Source organism: Amborella trichopoda, chromosome 4 (genome assembly GCF_054954075.1).
Source record: "Amborella trichopoda isolate Santa Cruz 75 chromosome 4, AtrichopodaSantaCruz75HAP2 v2.0, whole genome shotgun sequence".
NCBI classification, from domain to species: Eukaryota; Viridiplantae; Streptophyta; class Magnoliopsida; order Amborellales; family Amborellaceae; genus Amborella; species Amborella trichopoda.
Window position 1 is genome coordinate 10,425,539 of NC_142339.1, and position 12,979 is coordinate 10,438,517.

General features: G+C 32.8%; 1 protein-coding gene across 1 annotated transcript; it reads right to left on the bottom strand.

Annotated features, from left to right (window-relative positions):
• Positions 1 to 5,633: 5,633 nt before the first annotated feature.
• On the bottom strand, positions 5,634 to 12,681 carry LOC110006411 (7-deoxyloganetin glucosyltransferase). Its single transcript, XM_088863796.1, has 2 exons — positions 12,052 to 12,681; positions 5,634 to 6,982 (listed from the first exon to the last, which is right to left on the bottom strand). The coding sequence occupies exons 1-2, from the start codon at positions 12,654 to 12,656 to the stop codon at positions 5,845 to 5,847; spliced, it is 1,743 nt and encodes a 580-aa protein (XP_088719922.1). The 5' UTR covers positions 12,657 to 12,681; the 3' UTR covers positions 5,634 to 5,844.
• Positions 12,682 to 12,979: the final 298 nt, after the last annotated feature.

The window sequence follows — 12,979 nt, forward strand, 5'->3', positions numbered from 1 at the left end:
ATGTCGAGATGGTCCATTTGAAGATATTTGGATGTCAAAACAGCCTCTTCTAGTGAAATTTTTAGGGTAGGATCAAATTTGATTGTTTAGAGCTTCGGCTCTATATAAACTTTTCCCTTTAACAAAATCCCTCATGTTGGGTGGCAATAAATGTTAGATGGCTATGACGTGGCTCTCTCACATGAGAATAACAGATAAAAAATTTGAGTTTTAAAAAAATGCTCATGGTTCGGTCGGGTCAATTATCACCCGTAAGTGACTCACCCAAAAAAATTAGCTAAAACAAAATAATATATGTCGCTTACTGATATTAAGTTTTTTTTTTTTTGTTTTATTGTGACAAGACCATATAACTTTTATTAGAAGAAATAAGAGAACAATACAACAGTTACAGCAAATCAGAGGAACTAACTAGAGAATTAAGACACTCCTTTCTTAGCCAAGCCATCTACAACCCTGTTTGCTTCTTTTAAGACTTGTTGAAAAGTAACCACTCGAGAAAAGAGAGAATATCCATAACCTTCAACCATAGAGATAACAGTTAATCACCATAACCTTCAACCATAACCTAAATCGCAAAGGAGGTTTTGAGATAACAGAATACCAGTTAATATCATTAAGAGAATCCCCTTCAATAATCAAAGATCTCCCGTTTGTTTCTCCATCCAAATCCTTAACCACGGTAACAATCCCTCCAATTCAACTTGAGTAGCAGTTATTAAACCACACAGACCAATATAACGAAATAATGATAGTAAATTCTAGAGGCAAATTTGTCTTCCAGATATAAAGAAATAGAAGAATGAAATACGATATTACATATATAAATGTATTAAGGATAACAAGATCTAGAGTACTATAGTGACATCTTTTCTCAAGAGGAAGTTCCATAAAAACTTACTTCGCAAAAAGTGAAATTCATGTCCCATTTATAGAATGAGACAATATCCTTTCACCTTCATCCAACGTGGAGTAGGGGCATACTGGATATATCCTAACTTATCTCACCTTTGGAGTACAATTATATTCAAAAGCACACTTTTTGGATCTATAAAAAAAAGGTGTGGTGCCCTTGTTTGCGAAAATTTCACAGGAAAAATGATTTTACTACAAAAAAAAATTTTGAGTCAGAAACCATATTGGACACTATTGTTGAAGCTATTCCATCTGTCTATTCAAATTAAAGGCTAAAACCAGTTTTACATGATTTATGTATCGTTGACACTATGCATAAAGGTTTCTCATGAGGACAATCCTCAAGGAAGTAACGAGTAGGAATTCAGTAAAGTTTTCCAGAGAACCTTGCTCTGAGATGCTTTTTTTTTTTTTTAACTATAAATGGCTTAGTATTATAATAAATTACCAGGTATATAGTGATTCCATATGTAAAACGAGTATTCAGAGTATTCTTAAACACAGTACCAACAAATTTTTAATTTCAAATAATCTCTTTCCCCAACTCTATTCTACGACAATTTACTGGTATATGTCATACTTAGCAAGCCTTTTAACAAAAGAAGATCTTTTAGAAAAAAACTTTTGGGTTTTTTGAAATCTATTAAAGACTTTGAGTTCATTAAAAGACCCACAAGAGATGTAGCTTTTTATTGAACCAATATAAATACATAATTATTTTTTCAAAATAAGTTTTTCATAAAAAAAACTTCTTACCTATAATTTTCTTTAAACTTCCCTTATCTTTAGTGATTTGATATACTTGAATTTTGTTATTGAGATAAACAGATTAAAAGTGGGATTAAACTAAGATCCTTGACTTAACAAAGAATTTCAAAAAAAAAAAAAGGATTTCATCAATATATTCCCATTAAAAATTGTACTAAAATACAATACCACCAAAGTATTCCTAAAAAAAAAATATTTTCCGAAAACATCAATATGTCTCAAAATAATAGGCAAAAGTTAGTGGAAGAGTAACTCAACAAAAAATCTTGTTTTATCTAAATCATGAGAATCATTACAAAAAAAAAATTTAAACGAGAGAGATATTTAGTCACAACTAAAGATTTAGGTAACTAGGAATTAGGGCATGATATAAATATTCGGTTTACTTTTAGGGATTTTTTAGTAAAAGAAATAATTTTGTTACTTCCTCTTTATCTGCAAAAGTTCGAGTAATTGACCTTTTTTTATTTTTTTGTTATTTCATCGGTTATAAAATGCAATCATATGGATGAAACATTTTTTCACGTTTTTGGGTGTTTTAAGTTTAAGTTAACTATTATCCTATAATGAAGGTCGTATTTTTCCCTTTATACTAATAATGCAATACCATAGGTTATAGTTATTGTTATTTGTTAATGTAATTGTTCTATTAGAGTATTGTTGTTTTTGTTTCATTCTACACCCCAAATAAAATAATATCTTTTTTTATCGTGAAAATGAAGGAAGATTATTGTTGCATATTAGATAAAAAATTTGAAAAATTTGTCAAGTAGGACAGGATCGTAAATGTTTTCAGGTATGGACAAAATATTATAGCAAAATAAAATTTAATGTAGCCTAAAATAACTACAATTTCTATTTTCAACTTATATTATCTTTATATATCTGATTTTCACTCCATTTTTTTTAGCCAAATTCAAAATACTCAAAAATTCATTAACTTATCTAATGTGTTGGAAAGAAAGATGTTACTCTTGCCAAATTAATCCATTGAAATCTATCCAATGGCATTAAGCAATGACATTTTACATACAGAATTTCAAATTAAAAAAATAAAGCCATTTTATTTGAACGGAAAGGGAAATACTTAATAGGATTTTACGATTCACTTTTACTTTCTCATTTCATGGTTTCATCTCATCTACTACTGTTCTTGTTCCTCCTTCCTCTTCCTTCATGTTCTGCTTCCTCTTCCTTTCTCATCTGTCCTGTTACAAGTACAAAAACCTAATCCAAAAACCTAAAAACTACTTCTTCTTTCCTACTTCAGCTCAAGGAAATAGGATGAGACGCCAGTCCATCTCTCTACAGGTAAATAATCTTTATTTATTTTTGGTTAAATTGGTAAATAATCTTTTCCTCTCAAAAACATGGTGCCCTAGTATTGGGTGTCTCTCTCACTAAAAGAAATAATTCTATATTTATATTTTTTCCTTTTTTCCTACTCTTCTAATTAATTAAAAAACGTTAATTATGTAAAGGAAGCATGAAATTATGCAGTGTAAATCATGATAAATGTTTTTTTTGGTTATTTATTGTCTGGGTAGATGTAGCGTAAAATTTTAAAACGTAAAAAATACGCGGTTTGTATGTGCCTTTGCGGGCGCTCATCTTACTAGTAAATCGTTATTTATTAGATATCTAGAGGCCCCCTCTCTATCTCTCTCACTCCCACTCTCTCCACACCAAAACCTGTTTTTTGGCATTTCCAAGACCCATGGATTTCACTCATTGGCTCCCTCAGACCCGAAATATAGGGAGCATTGGGTGGTTACGATAATTTTAGAGAGAAAAAATACCTAATTTTTTTTAAAGAGATAAAATATCTCAACATTTTTAGAGAAAAAAACTATCTCAAATTTAAACTATTAAAGATAGAGAGTATGCTAAAATTTTAGAGGGAAAAAGTACCAAATTTTTTTAGAGGGATGAACTATCTCAAAATTTTAGAGAGAGAAAATATCTCAAATTTTAACTTTTAGAAAGAGAAAATATGTTAAAATTTTAGAGTGAGAAAGTACCAATTTTGTTTAGAGAGATGAACTAACTCAAAATTTTATAGAGAGAAACTATTTCAAATTTTAACTTTTAAAGATAAAAAGTATGTTAAAATTTTAAAAGAGAGAAAGTATGTTAAAATTTTAAAGAGAGAAAGTACAATTTTTTTTTAGAGAGATAAACTATCTCAAAATTTTAGGAGAGAAACTATTTTAAATTTAAGTTTTAGAGAGAAACTATTATATTTTAGAGAGAGAAAGTACATACAAAAATTTTAGAGAAATAAACTATCTCAATTTTTTAGATAGAGAAACTATTTCAAAACTTTTAGAGAGAAACAATTTCATATTTTAATTTAGAGAGAGAAACTATATCAAATCTTAAGTTTTAGCGAGAGAAAGTATTCTTAAAATTTTAGAGAGAGAAAGTATTCTTAAACTTTTAGAGAGAAATTATTATAAATTCTAGAAAGAGAAACTTCCAAAAAAATTTAGAGAGAGAAATTTCACATTTCTTAGATAGAGAAACTATCTCGAATTTTGAGTTTTAGAGAGAAACTATCTCGAATTTGAAAGTTTAGAAAGAGAAAATATATTAAAATTTTAAAGATAAAAATTATATCAAATTTTAGAGAGAAAAACTACCTAGAAAATTTTAGAGATAAAAATTATCTCAAAATTTTTGGAGAAAGAAACTATCGCAAAATTTATGTTTTAGAGAGAAAAAGTATTTTAAAATTTTGGAGAGAGACTAAATTATATTTTACTTAGAGAAAGCACATGAAATTTTTTGAGAGAGAAACTATCTCAAAAATTTTTAGAGAGAAACTATCTCAAAAGTTAAGTATTAGAGAGAGAAAGTATCTCAAATTTTAAACTTTAGAGAGAGAAAGTATCTCAATTTTTTTAAACTTTAGAGAGAGAAAGTATCTCAAATTTTAGAGAGACACTATATCAAATTTTTAAGGGAGAAACTATTTCAAAATTTTGGATAGAGAAGCTTTCTCAAACCTGACGTTTTAGAGAGAGAAAGTATCGTATAACTTACGAGAATAACTATATCAAATTTTAGAGAGAGAGAGTACATAAAAAGATTTAGAAAAAAACTATCGCAATATTTTTAGAGAGAAATTATCTCAAATTTTAACCTTTAAAAAGAGAAAGTATCTTAAAATTTGGGAGAACAACTATATCATATTTTAGAGAGTAAGACTATTTAATGTTTAGAGAGAAAAACTATCTCAAAATTATCAAAGAGGGGAACTATCAAAGATTTCTTTAGGATTTCAAATATCTAAGATTCTTAATTTCTTCCTATCCAAACGAACCCTTAGAAAAATTGGACTCCATCAATAAAGATGAGCGGCGGAAGGGAGAGAGAGACGAAAAGTTGAAAAAGAGAGGGGGGCCGCACGTACACTTTATCTTAGGGATTGGAGTTGTGTTTTTTTGTTTTCTTTTAGGGGTTGAAGTCTTGAATGTGGAAATTGTGAAAATCTCAGTATATTTGGAAATATATGTGTAGTTGGAGGTAGGACTTTCAAAAAACTTTGCAAGCTTGATAAGTGTAAGGTTTTTTAAAGTAAAGGAAAAAGTTTATAAAAGGATGCAACCATATAACGTAGAACTACGGATGTCCCTCAAAAATCCATTGGAAAATGTAGTTTTAATGTTGAACAACTGTTTGATTGATCATCTCGACATCGAGATGTATGACTATAAAAATAAAAAGAGTTTTTCTCAAAAATAGTATATTTTACAACATATTATCTACACCATTTATTTTCAAGATTTTCCTATGTTTATAGATCTACTTGATTTTAACCATTTTTAAGATTTAAAATTTTATAATTAGATATAAAAATAGATTTTGAGATAGATGGATCCGTATGCCAAGTGCACCCTAAAGTAAATTTTCCAAAATTAAATTACACAATAATAGATGTGGCTTTTTATAAATAGTACTCACAAGACATCTAACTCTCAACATTATTCACATACTTGCATCAACATCTGTGAGAGAACCAATTAAGCCCTGCCTACTGTTTGTAGCACACGTGCACATCGACACATACACAAACAAGGCTCACACTTGTGTGCAATCTACATAAGCAAATGACTGGTTATACATTAAACAAGTATTTGTGTGAACAAGTAGATTTGATCAGCGTTTCTCTGGAAGCACTTGCTTTATAAGCCTCTCTAAGTTATTGTAAGAGCTGCCTCCTAATTGAACAACAGTTTTTGAGATCTCTTTCCATTTCTTGGCCTTTAACTGCATCTCTTTACCCTTCTCTCCTTCCATCAACTCCCTCACCAATGCTTCCACCTCCTCCCTCTTAACATCATTGTTTATTTCCATCCCAATGCCCCATTCCTTGCAAACGTACCTGCAAATTGTTGGATGATCAGCAAAGAAGGGCCAACATAACATCGGCACACCATTGCTAATGCTCTCAATTGTCGAATTCCATCCACTGTGAGTTAGGAAGCACCCAACTGCAGGGTGTGACAGTACTTTAATCTGGTTACACCAACTCAGGATTAGCCTTCTTTCTTTGGTTTCTTCGACAAATGTTTTTTCTAACGTTGCCGATTTGCCGAATACGAGATCTTCACGAATGACCCATATGAAAGGCCTTTGGCTATTTGCAAGACCCCAAGCGAATTCGTTGAGTTGAATGGGTGTTGCAACTGTCGCACTGCCAAAATTCACATACACAACTGACTTAGGTTCCTTGTCATTGAGCCATCCTACACAAGTATCCTCCTCATTCCAAAGACTCATTGAAACCGACTTTAAACGGTCATTGGATTCAAATTGGCTAAAGCTTACAACCGGGCCAATTGTGTAGATTGGGCGACCGATTCTTTCTCTCATGGCATCAAGAACAGGTTTATCTAAATCTTCGAATGTGTTGAGAATGATAGCCCAAGACTTGAGAGTATTAGGGCTTTCGATTGTACAAACCTGTAACATGGGATCATTAAGATTGGTTGTCCTGATGAAGGAGGGTAAGTCCCTTAGACGGATATCGGGCATGCCGGGTATCCAATCCACAATTGCTTCTAGGTCACCGTTGGTCATGAAATTCTCATTGGCATTTGCCAATACCACAACATCTACAATATGAGTTTTCTCTAGGGGTGGCAATCGGTTAGGGCCGACCTGACGGCCTGGGCAGTCGCCCCGATCTGAGTCTGAATCAAGGTCCAAGTTTCGGATTGGCTCAAAGGATCCATGCCCATAGCCTTGAATTCGAATCGGATCTAGCTCGGATTTGGGTCTAGGTCGACCCCAGCTGGATCGGACCCAAACCTATCTATATACGCACATACACATAGTACATACATCAATATAATTATAATGTATGTGTTTGATCTTATGCCACCATGTCATTGCAATATAATGAAACCAAACTTCTACAAAATATGGTCAAAATGAGTCCCCTCCAATAATAAATCAAAACTATGGATTTGGTAAATTTCAATGTCTAGTCATTTATAATCTAACGATAGTAAAGCTATTTAAAAAAATTAGAAAGGAAAATTTTTCATTTTAAGGCCTAGATCTTAGCATCTCACTAAATCAATGGCCCATGGAATATGGCTAAAACAAATCCTTTTAGGGTGTATTTTTAATTTTAGATCTTTTGGGGTTGTTAATTAGAATAAAAAAAATGTATATTTAAAAATTGGAGTAAAATAAATGCCCCTAATATGGTTTTTGAAGATTGTCTCATTATATTAGTATAAAATAATATATAGATATATATATATATATATATATATATATATATATATATATATATATATATATATATATATATATATATATATATATATATATATATATATATGTGTGTGTGTGTGTGTGTGTGTGTGTGTGTGTGTGTGTGTGTGTGTGTGTGTTTGGATGACTTATATATTTGAAATATTTTTTTTTGAATATTTTTCAAAAAATGTTTGTTAGGTTCTTATACGTCACCCGGGTCTAAACCAGGTTGTTTTGAATCCGATGGGTCAAATCCAGCACAAAAACCTTGAACTCGAGTTGGGTCCAGTCAGGTCAAGATCTAGGCTATGTAAACAGTTTGATGGGTCGCCAGATTTGCTAGATCTGTTAGAACCTTAAGAATTTCCCAAATATCGTCAAATTTTGAAACTGAAATGTGCTTCATCTAAATTTGTTTTGTAAAAAATCATCATAACCAATTTTGAATTATTTTCACATAGTTTGTATTTTAGTCCTAAGCTTGTGTTTTCTATTTGAAACTCTTAGTGGCGGTCTCGGACCCTACCAAGGATGAGTCCATACACCTAAGAGTTGTAAGCTCCAAAAAGCTGCGACGAGTTTTTCGAACTATTAGAAATATTAAAAATTCATAATTGCTTACGAAGAAATGCGAACCAAGTTTATTTATTTGTTTATTTATTTAACTTTTATTAGCATAATGGTCCAAGAACTATGTTCATTTTAAAAAGTTAAAATGGGGGTGGAAGTGGTGCATGGGTTGTTAGGCCGGTGGATGCCTCAACATAATATCTAAAATGGGGGTGGAAGTGGTGCATGGGTTGTTAGGCCGGTGGATGCCTCAACATAATATCCCGCCTTCCATTCGAATGGTTGACATATCAAAATAATAAATAAGTTCATCACCATGCTCATTCTACTTCATCAATTACTCTTTGGCCGAGTTAGGGTCGGGAAGACCAAGCCGGACTCAAACCAGCCCCATAGGGACAAGAGCTGGGCTAGCCCAAGACTAGCCTGGCCCTTTTCCATATATATATATATATATATATATATATATATGGGTTATATGGGCAGGAATAAAACCTGAAGAGTTAAAATGAGATAGTTTTTTCTTTTTTTTTTACTTGACTTTAAATAATTGGGTGCTTTGATAATGATGATGATGATATGACATCGCGGTGAGATGTTAAGCTGAACCACCCTCTTCATACAAGAAAGCCTCAGTAGGCCATTGGCCTTCTTGATCACGGACTAGCCTCGTCTAGATGAGTACGATAGCAAACCTCTACCTGAAAAATAAAATTTAAGAGAACTGCTTAATTCGCCTAAAGGGACCCTATACTGGGATTGACGGAGTCATTACAAATCCTAAAGTTAGCAAGTAAGATAAACGTGACCCTTTTCTTACTAAAAAGAAATAGGATTGTATACAATGAGACAATTTACTTTTGATATGAGGAGGTCACAATTACTTACAACCATATAATGTAAAATCTCACAGCTTCGATGTGTAACAATGTTTGAAAAAATTTCTTTTGAAGTTTGAGCTTGGTCAATGAAATAAATGCAACCATCTAATATTATATCCAATGGTCATGAAAAATTGGGACCACTTTGTATCAAAAATAAATAATGTCATTGTATATTTTTCTAAAAGAAATGCCGCCTCCTTGTCATCAAAAAGAAAAAATAAAAAATGATGTTCATCGAGTTTCCTCCCATATGAGCATGTTAAAGAATTGCTTCCTCAAGCAAAATAACTCTTTTAGTGTATTTTCTTATAAAAAATTTTTGGATTTACTTTAAAATCACTAGTTGAATATTGAAAAAAAAAAAAAAAATGAATTTATAAAAATTTTCGGTCTAGCAGTCTCGAAAAACTGGATGGTTAGTAGTCATTCTTGGGATTTTAACTTTTCAGGGATGTACAAAGTGCACCGACTTCTCCACGTTCTCTGAGGGTGATATAAGGACGTTACATACCCAAATTTTTTAGGTCACGAAAATATTTCTAGGTCTTGTTTGGAAGTCCATGTTTTTTGCTCTTAGTACGAATGACAAACAGGTCGAGCCGACGCGATCCAAGTCTAGGTTCGAGTCTGAGTTCATGTTTTGGACTTGGGTCGGGTTCATGTTCAAACTTCTAGACCTAAGTCAGATTTGGGTCGGGTCTGTATCGACCTGGACCCGATTGAAGATATGTATACATGTACACACACATATATAAATATATATATAAAGGGAAACGTTTATATAAGATTGCAACCTTAAAATATGGAATTAAAGTGCACCTCAAAAATCCATCGTAGAAGGTTGATTTGTTATTGGAAAACCTCTAATTGATCATCTCGACATCGAGATACATGAATACGAAAAGAAAAAAAAAATTGAGTCCCAATAAATGTGTATCTTGAAACAAATTATCTAGACCATCAATTTTCAAGATTTTCAAGTGTTTATAGATCTATTTGATTTGAACCATTTTTGGTGTTTTATGAATTTATATTTAGAGATAAAAATAGATTTTCAAGCTATGCTAAGAATTTTTAAACCCAAAATTATATGTTTATGATAAAATTTGGAGGTGCACCTTAATTTGATTATTTTAGGTAGCAACCTTATACAAACCACACCTTTTTTGGAATGGTGCGGCTTTTGTTCGGTTGTAACGGTATTTATAGAAATAAGGTTGTAATACTCTATACTATTTAATATACTTGAAGATGTAGATTTGACACGTTTTTTAATAAAATATAACACGTTTTTTAATAAAATATAAACACATGACATGTTTTTTATAATAATATCCAATCTGCATCGTCCAAATAAAATCGATAATATAGATTACTGCAACTTTACTTCTACAAATAAGGCTACAACCTTTTATAAACCCTTTTTTTTGTTTTTTTTTCAAGTGTAATACTTTGCCTATATATGTAGGAAATGCATATAATGAGAGTATTTATGTTTGATACATTGAGGTCACAATCATCGTTGACCGTTAGATTCGAAATCAAGTGGTTGAGGATGTTCATTGATTGGGCACAAAGTCCAAAATCAAAATTTCTTAATATTATGACGCACTTTCATTAATTAGATTTCACATCCAATGGCTAAAAATGATTGTGACCTACTTGTACTAAAAATAAGCAGTCTCATAGTATACGATCTCATAGAGGGATCACATACCATTTAATCATAGTACAAGGAGGTCACAATCACTTTTAGCTATTTTTTTTTTTTTTTAATATTTTCATTTAGGTTCTAGATCAGAAACCAAACTGACCCAAACCCGAACCGGGTCGGTTCTGAGACCAAATTTTGGACCCATTGGATCATATCCGGGTCCAAAAACATAGACTCAAGTTGGGTTGACCTAACCCATTATACCGAGGTCCCAGCCCATTACCACCAAGAAAATTCTTTAGGGAAAGTATATGAAGAGACCATTTACCTTTGGTACAAGGTAGTCACAATTAATATTGCCCATTAGATGGGAAATTGGGTGGTTGTATTTATTTCATTGATCAAATTTAAAGTTCAAGATATTTTTTTTTTTAATATTGTGATACACCCAAGCTATCAGATTTCACATCAGATGATTGTAAATAACTATGACATCCCTATACAAAAAGTAAATGATCTCATTGTATACAACCCTAATTTTTCAATAGTTACACCTAAATAGGTGGCAGGTTGCTTGGTGCACCATTATACGGAGGCGCAACACCAGATCCCCGAAATCATAAAAGTAGACAGTAAAAATAGTTATTATTTCGAGTGTTCAAATCGAATGTTGCGCGACTATTTTCATGAGTACCCTCAAAGCTAGGAAAGATAAAAATGGGAGGTGGCCATTGGGACGTCCAAAGAAGTTCTAGTTGTAATATAAATCTACGACTGCTTTTTATACTTCGTCATAATTACTTGGCAGAATTAAATTATGAGTAACCATTTTTTTACATGGTAAATCATTCACCTTAGAAACCACGTTGTGATTTTTATTTCTACCACTAACATCACTTCACTAATACTTTCGAAAAGATAATTCCTAATCTATTTAGAGAAATCACTTCACTAATACTTTCGAAAAGATAATTCCTAATCTATTTAGAGAAATGGAAAGGGTGTTTCCATTCTCACCGCTAACATTACCCCGCTAATACCTTTAAAAGACTAATTTCTAATCTACTTGGAGAAATGGAAAGGGGGCATGCCTTCTTTCCCCACAGAATTACCCCAAAAAAACAAAAAATAAAGCCCAACCTCTATTGTGCCCTGTTTAATACTTCCCCTAAAGAAGTGGCCCATGGCTCTTGTGACGAATTTTTTTTTTTGGTTTTTTTTTCTTTTTGGTCTGGTAGTAAGGATTTGGTCTCATACCATTTGGTGAAAATGAAGAATGGAGTACGAGACTGAATTCATAAGGCCGGATGGTACTATCAACCCAACACATTCTCTGTCACTGTGAGGACCTATAGGGGGAAGGTATAGTTTTATCTTTTCTTTTGAAGTGAACTACACGAGAATGACAAGAAAACAAGAGAACGAGGGCACCAAGATTTGAGAATCTCTCTCTCAAGCTCACACACACACATAATAGATGTTGCCTACTTACGGTTTTGTTTTGGATAAGGGTTCTGAAGGGCATTTCTTGTAACTAAGATCGAGTAATTAGTGTTATATTGAGAGAATGTGTGTGAGAGAGAGGGAGAGAGACCTTTGAATGGCACAATTCCTCTTTTGATAAGTTCGGAGTAGTGCAAGAAACCCCAAAAAGCAGCACTACTTGTCACCCACAAACAAATCCTTGGGATCCCGAGCTCTTCTGCAACAACCTGCGTAAAGTTGAGATCCGAAATTATGCATGTAAGCGGAGGGACTTGTATGGAGTCATTGAGTTTTGAAACCAAATCCCTGAAAGGACTGAAGAAATTCTTCATCGTTGCATCAATGAGGCCTGCGGCATCTTGGGTCCGGCCATGGTTTGGCGGCAAGCCATCAGGGATCGATTCCAACTTAAAATCCTCCAAATTGTTCAATTCCATGGCTCCTCCTGATCTAGTAATACGCTCATGGTTAAATTCAGTGTTGACAAAAGTAATGTAAAAGCCTCTGGCATGGAGAAGCTTAGCAAGGTGCATCATGGGGTTAATATGGCCTTGAGCGGGAAGTGGGAAACACAGGGCATGAGGTTTCTCTACCCTTGTAGACTCCATTCTCTCTCTCTCAAAAGCAATGAGATGTATTGCTCTCTGGCTTGGGCCAGGGCCTTGCCTTCAATTTATAGAAAGAGATAGAGGCCAAGGGACATCAAGTACCCCTTGGGACCACCTGCAATAATTTCAACTAATAATAATAATAATAATCAAATTAGGGAAACCCAAAAAAAAATTAGTTGGTCTTTGGAGACTAAAACAAGGAAGCAAAAAACTTATCCAATTTTGAAATCTGGATGACTGAAATATGAGTACTAGAGTACCCGCTCATGTGTTTGATTTACGCTGGAATTTTGTAATTAGAAAATCCTTGAATTTATCAG